At 41.7% G+C, this 7,323-nt stretch overlaps 1 protein-coding gene across 1 annotated transcript in view; it reads left to right on the forward strand.

Moving 5' to 3' along the window:
• The window catches only part of LOC114030668 (fer-1-like protein 6), a 193,435-nt gene that overhangs the window by 25,946 nt on the left and 160,166 nt on the right, over nt 1-7,323 (forward strand). The window contains exons 7-8 of the mRNA XM_027845519.1: nt 2,290-2,446; nt 2,700-2,886. Of these exons, the coding sequence (XP_027701320.1) occupies nt 2,290-2,446; nt 2,700-2,886 (344 nt within the window). The remainder of the gene's footprint in view (nt 1-2,289; nt 2,447-2,699; nt 2,887-7,323) is intronic.

Below are 7,323 nucleotides of genomic sequence, written 5' to 3' on the forward strand. Positions count from 1 at the left end.
TGTCTCCTTCCTTTCTCCCTCCCTCTCCTTCTCCCTCCCTCTCTTTCTCCCCCTACCTTTTTCCCCTTTCTACCTTTTCCCCCTCCCATCTCTCCCCCTCCCTCCTTCTTTCTTTCCTTCCCCCCCTCCCCTCTTCCTCAACATCATCATCATCATCACAAAACTTTCCAAACCTATGGCACTTTTAGTTCTCCCATCTTCTACTTCCTATAGCTACTGACCCACAAAACCTTTGAGATCTTCTAGTCCAACCCCCCAGTTTTAGAGATGAGGAAACTTGAGACCTAGAAAGGCGAAATGAAGAGGTGTTATGGCATAGTTATAACCTTATAGACCATAAAAATCTTGAGGGGGTTAGACTAGATGATCTCTGAGGTCCCTACCATTTTGTGTATTGCAAAAATTCCAGAAGTCAGTTTAGTTTATTTGATGCTTGTTAACAACCCTGTGAGGTTGCATATCATAGTGAATAGAGACTTTAACTGAGCCAGGAGATCTGAATTCAAGTCTTGTGTCTGAAACATACTGGCTGTGTGCCCCTGGGCAAATCCCTTAACCTCTCCATTCATTCACTAGCAACTCTCTAAGACTCTAAATTGCAATGAAAGTACCAACTTGCCTTGGTAGAGAGAGTTTCCTTATCCTGTTATTTATGGTTTTTAATTGCAGGTAATTAATTAAATTGATTTAAAATACATTTTAATTTAATTAATTATCCCTTATCACCTCTGTGAAATAAGTAAAACAGAAGCATTAACATTTTCCCTGCCCCCTTTTTTTCAGATAAGGAAATTGAGGACCAGAGGGTTTAAGTCACTTGCCCAATGTTGCGTAACTAATGAGAGGTCTTATGATTCATTAGTCTCTGCCATTGAGTATTATCCATTTATGTTGGAGGTATCCCCAAGATGCCTAGATTGAGTTGTATTACAATGTTGGAAGCCAAGGTCACCCTAACTCTCCTTAAAAACACTCTGTAACTTCCTAATCTTCTTACTTTGGAATTCCCTGTTGCTGCCGTGATGGGAAGCGACGAAGTATTTTCCTTTCCAAGAACCACAGGACGCAGAACAAGGATGCTTCACGGCCACGTGCATGTCTATTCAAAGCATAGAGTAAGCAAGGAGAAAAATTTGTCAACAAAATTTCAGATGTAAAAGTCTGTGCTCAGTGCACTGAATAAACAAAGAAGGAAAATTATAGAGGGACCTTACAATCTACACACATAAATAAGTAACACAAGGTAAACTAGAAGAGAGGAAAAGGAAAGAGCCAGACAAAGCGCTGTGGGGAAATTTGATGAAGCAGAGATTGCTTTCGGCGAGAGAAGCCTAGGAAGGCTCCAGCCTGAGCTGGGCCTGGGAGGAAGAAAAGATTTTCAACTGATAGAGATGGTGAGGTTGCATTTTGCAATTACTGAAGTTGCCCCCATGTGAATGCAGAAGATCTGGAAAGGGCAAGCCATGATTAGGGGACAGGTAATAGTCTAGTTTGGCAGGAACATAGAACATGCACAGTGTGAAGTGACGTTAGAATGGTGGTTTGGAATCAGATCACAGAGGTCCTCAAGTGTCAGGCTACCAAGTTTGTGTTTTATGCTAGAACCACGAGGGAGCTACTACATGTCATTCAGCAGGGGAATGACACAGTGGGACCTATTCCTTAGGAACGTTATTTTGGCTGCTAAGTGGAAGATGCACTGGAGAATGCAAACTGGAGACCAGCTGAAAACTGAGGAAGTACTGAACTAGGATGGTAGCAGTCAAATCAATAAACATTTTTTAAGCACCTGCTATATACCAGACACTGTATTGCATAAATAAAAAGGACAATCTTGGGGCAGAGGTGTCCTGTGCACCTTAGCAGAATGTTATACAGGCATTGGATAGAAGCAAAGACCATAAGAAATGGAAGTGATGTTAAAGGGAATCTACTTCAACATCTTCATTTTACAGATGAGGAAACTGAGGCCTAGAAAGGTAAAGTAACTTGTACTAGGTCACACAGCTCAAACAATAAATCAATAAACATTGATTCAGCACTCGTCATGTGCCAGGCACTGTGCTGAGCACTGGGGATTAAAAAAAGAGGCAAAATACAGTCTCTACCTTCAAGAGGCTTGCAATCTAATGGGAGAAACAACATGCAAACAAATATATACAAAGCAAGTTATATACAGGATTAATAGGAAGTAATTAAAAGAGAGAAAACACTAGAATTAAGAGGGGCTGGGGAAGGCTTCCTCTTTTAACTACACTGATGCCTAAGCTTTTATCTGTATTCTTACAGGTCACCAGTTTTGTGATAAGTGGGCCCTTCTCACAGACCCAACTAATATCAGGACGGGCACCAAGGGGTATCTGAAATGTGATATCAGCGTGGCTGGCAAAGGAGACATCCTGCAGGCCAGTCCTAAAACATCTGATGCTGAAGAACAGATAGAAAAGTGAGACTGATCAACCTGGGTTTGTAAAATAAATTTAAAAAAACAGTGGCACTGCTCTGTTATGCCACCTAGCTACCTTATCCCTACCCTTTGTGATTTTTGAGGCACGATAATAGTTCCTTTAATACCCACCCTCTTTATAGGCTGAAAAATTCTAATCTTTAAAATCCATCCCCATATCTACCAACTTCCTTCTTTCTCCCTTCTGTGTTTGTTTTCCTGTGAAAGATCAGGTTTTTTTTCTGTCTTCAAGGAACCTTTTGGTCCCCCAAGGATTCCCCTTTGAGAGACCCTGGGCCAGATTCTATGTGAGAATCTTTCAAGCAGAAGGCCTGCCAAAAATGAACTCTAGCATCATGGCCAACGTCACCAAAGCTTTTGTTGGGGACAGCAAAGACCTGGTGGATCCCTTCGTGGAGGTCACATTTGCAGGCCAGATGGTAAGGAATAGCTGTGGTAAAGGCTATCCCTAAAGTGGGGAGGGTGAGCTATAGGTCGTGGGCCAAAATACGTGGCCTTCCTCCTAAAACCACATGTTTTCCTTCGGTACTTTGTAAGCCTTGGTGCACTATCAAATATACAGTTTTATTATGACCCAGTAAAATTGGATTAAAATAAACATCAAGGGCAAGTTTGATAGGGAAAAGAAGCTATGAAAGAACAAAATGAGGAGGATGTGTGGATGACTAGACGACATTGCCTTGGTTATGGAAGGGATGGTAGAAGGGGACTTAACAAGAATAAAAGTAAATTCCAGATTCCTCTTAGTACCAACTGAATCCCATCTTCTTTCCTCTTACTTGCTGCCTCTCTGAGTCAATGTCTAGCCCATCAAAGAGCAGGGTCTGTGAGCAGCTAGAAATGCAAAAGATATCAAGCTCACTTGACAAAAATGTCTGCATTCAGAAAGGTTATAGGATTTGTCTGTGGTGATGCAGCTTGTAAGAGTGAAAGTTAGTACTTAACCCAGGTCTTCTGACCCCTAGTCCAGTGATCTACCATTGATGATGATATCATTCTGCTCTTCCATGCTCATATGATGAAAAGCAACCAGTAGACAAGCATTTATTAAGCACTTACTATTTGCCAAACTCTGTGCTGGCTTTAAGGATAAAAAAATAATATAACAATTCCTACCCTCAGAGCTTACAGTCTACTGGGGGAAATAGAACATACTTATAGAACAATAGAATATAATTGATTTAAAACTAGAGCCCTATTCATAGCTGAAAGAAGGGAAGGCTTTAAAGGTGAGGCTTTACCTGAACTGAACCTTAAAGGAGAAAGATTTAGACAGGAAGAAGTGAGGAGGAGGAGAGTGAATTCTGTGTGAAAGAAAGGAGAAGGAAGATGGAATGCTGAGTCTAGAGAATACAAAGCATGTCAGTTTTAATTTTAGCCTAAAGGTAATAGGGAGCCACTGAAGATTTTTGAGAAAGGAGAATGATGTCATACTCCCTTGCCTAATGATAGTTATTTTGTTTTCTTCATTATACTTTTTTTTCCATTTGGTCAATTGTGTTTTTTAAGGACTTGTTTTCTGCAGTTAATTTTTGTCCTTCCTTTTCCAAGATGTTGACTCTTGTATGCCTCTCATTTCCTTTCTCAATTTTTCTTTAATCTCTCTTATTTGACTCTTAAAATCCTTCTTCAGCACTTCCAAGAAGCTTTTTGGGCTTGAGACCAGTTCATATTCCCATTTGAGGTTTTGGATGTGGGTATATTGACAGTGTTGTCCTCTTCTGAATTTGTGCCTTGATCTTCCCTGTCCCCTTAATAAGAATCTGTGGCATTGTCCATTTCTGCCTTTGGTTCATGGTGTTTGCCTGTTTCCTGACTTTTAAAAAAAGTTGAGTTCTCCTGCTGTGGAGCAGGGGGCACTGACCTAAGCTTCTTGTGCTGGGAGCCCAGGGCCTGGTCACTGGCTTTGTGTGCTGGGGCCTCAGGTGCTGGCAGTTGGAAGCTGTAGGGTTCTGGCAGGTTACCTGGTGCTAGGCTGCAATCAGCAACACTGGAGCTCTCGGGGTGGGAGTGGGGAGTCTGGCTCCTGGCGGATGCCTGCTCACCAGGATCTTGCACTTAAACATTTGGTTCCTGCTCACCTGGGCCTTGCACTCGTATGTTTGGCTGTTGGAGAAGGACTGTCAGCCTGGAGCTTTGCCTCCTGGAGTTGTGTTTCCCAGAGTTGTGCTGGGACACCAGGAGATTTGGCTGGAGAATGCTGTTGTATGTGGTGGTTTTCCAAGCTGGTGTCTACTGGTTCCCCTGCCTATACTGAGGCACTCAGGGGGTCTTGGTGTTGAAACTTGCCTGCTCCACCACCCTGGGGCTCAGGATCTTTCCCTGGTATGCTGAGGTAGGGCTTGCCACTGGCTTGATGGGACACCTCCCATCCGGTACTGCTCCCCCTCCCCCAGAGTGAGAGGGGACTTTCCCGTTAATCCCCCCAGCTTCCTGGGCTATAAGACTGCTGCACCCTGTCTTTCTGCTGGTTTAGTTGTTTCAGGGTTTTTCCTGGGGCAATATTGTCTGGGCTTTCAGAGGTCAATAAGGGAGGGTAAGAGAAACTTCCTTCTTACTCTGCCATCTTGGATCCCAGAAGCAGAACTCCAATGGTAGTTATTTTGGCCGCTAACTGGAGAATGAGTTATAGGCAGGAAAGCCATAAAGCTAATTAGGAAGGAAGGAAACAGGCATTTATTAAGTACCTACTATGTATTAGGCTTAATGAGGAGTATTTTACAAGTATTATCTCATTTGAGGATTACAAATATTATCTCATAAGGATCTCATTTGGTCTTTACAATACATCTGGGAGAGAAGTGCTATTCTTATCCCCATTTTACAATGAGGAAACTGAGGGAGAGGTTAATTGACTTACTCAGAGTCACATAGCTAGTAAGTGTCTGAGGCCGAATTTGAACTAAGGTCTTCCTGATTCCAGGCCCAGTTCTCTATCCACTGCTCTACCTAATTACCAGTAGGAGTCTACTATAATAGTAAATAGGGATGGAGATCTAAATTAGGAAGGCAACCTTGAGTTAAGAGAAGGGAGAGAGTTTGAGAAATGCTAAAGATATGGGAACAGCAGAACTTGGTAACTGGTTGGATGTGGGTGATGAGGATATGGAGGAAGAATTAAGAATGAGTTGGAGGTTACAAACCTGGGTACCAAGGGGAAAAAGAACTAGGAAATCTGGAAGGAAATATAACAAGTTTGGATTGGGATATATTGAGTTTGAGATGGTGATAGGACTTCCAAGTGGAGGTGTCATCCACACCTGTTGAAATCCTAGTCATCCTTCAAGGTCTAGCTTAATTTAGTTTAGCTAAATTCAGTAGACATTTATTAAGCAGCTACTATTTTCAGGATTTTCAGGGCAGCTAGGTGGCACAGTGCATAGGCCTGGAGTCAGGAAGACTCATTTTCCTGAGTTCAAATCCGGCCTCAGACTCTTATTGTCTGTGTGATCCTTACTAGNGCTAGGTGGCACAGTGCATAGGCCTGGAGTCAGGAAGACTCATTTTCCTGAGTTCAAATCCAGCCTCAGACTCTTATTGTCTGTGTGATCCTTACTAGCATGTCACTTAACCCTGTTTGCTTCAGTTTCCTCATCTGTAAAATGAGTTGGAGAAGGAAATGGCAAACCACTTCAGTATCTTTGTCAAAAAAACTCCAAATGGGGTCATAGCTGAAAGAAAAATTTCAGGAGAGATTCTCAGGTGCTGGGGATGAAAAAAAGCAAAAAAAAACAAAGCAACAACAACAACAAAGAAAAAAAACCAACCATCACCACCTAGTCCTTGTTGAAGAAAGGGAGATAATATGTATACACATGACTACAGTACAAGTTAGAATGTGATAAGTGCATTGCATGAATTAAATAGAACATGATAGCAGACTATGGAGGAAATGGTCCCTAACAAAAGGGTGGGAAAAAGCAAAAATGTGAAGGCAGAAGCTCAGGTGAAGTCTTTGCTGACCCCCTGACTAGCCAGAAGTGGTTGGTTTCTTTACTATGCTTCTCTAATACTTTGTACCTCTCTCATGGCATTTCTCTCTGTCTGTGTCTCTTTGTCTGTCTGTCTGTCTCTCTGTATTGTATTCATTTCATAGTGGGTAGAAAGAGTATTGGGACTTGGAGTCAAGAAGGCCTGAGTTCAAATCCTCCATCAAACACTTGCCAACTTTGTGACCCTGGGCAAGTCACTTCTCCTGGCCTCAGTTTCTTCATTGGTAAAATGGGATGATAATAGCACTTACCTGACAGAATTATTGCAATTATCAAATAGGATAAAATATGTAAAGTACTTTGCAAACCTTAAAGGGCTTCTAAATGCTAGCTTTTATCACTATTATAAGCTTCTCAAAGACAGGGACTAAATCTTCTACCTCTTTTTATCCCCAGTACCTCATATGCTGTTGTGCTGACAGTCAATGCTCATTTGTTTCTAATTTGAACCCAAGAGGCTGTTGGAAGTAAACCCAAAACTATGCCAACGTCTGGTGCTTAACCAATTTTTATTGACTTGTTTTTGAATGTTCAGCAGATTCATGTATTTCTCTTAGCTTACAAACTGTGTTCACCCAACTTAGGCAATTTTTGATGAAATGAGGACAATGGAGTTTACAGAATTTAGAGTTGGAAGGGCCCTCAAATACTATGTGGCCCATTTAATGCCTGATCAAAAATCCTATATACCTTATGCACACACACACACACATACATACATACAAACATACATACATATATATACATATATATGTATACCTTATACCTATAATATACCTTTAAGTGATCATCCAGCTTTGACTGAAAGATCTCTTTCTGGTGGTATGCTAGCATGCTGCTGCAGTATAAACTAGAGCAAACTCC

This window comes from Vombatus ursinus, unplaced genomic scaffold (assembly GCF_900497805.2).
Source record: "Vombatus ursinus unplaced genomic scaffold, bare-nosed wombat genome assembly UNPS02014973.1, whole genome shotgun sequence".
Taxonomy (NCBI): domain Eukaryota; kingdom Metazoa; phylum Chordata; class Mammalia; order Diprotodontia; family Vombatidae; genus Vombatus; species Vombatus ursinus.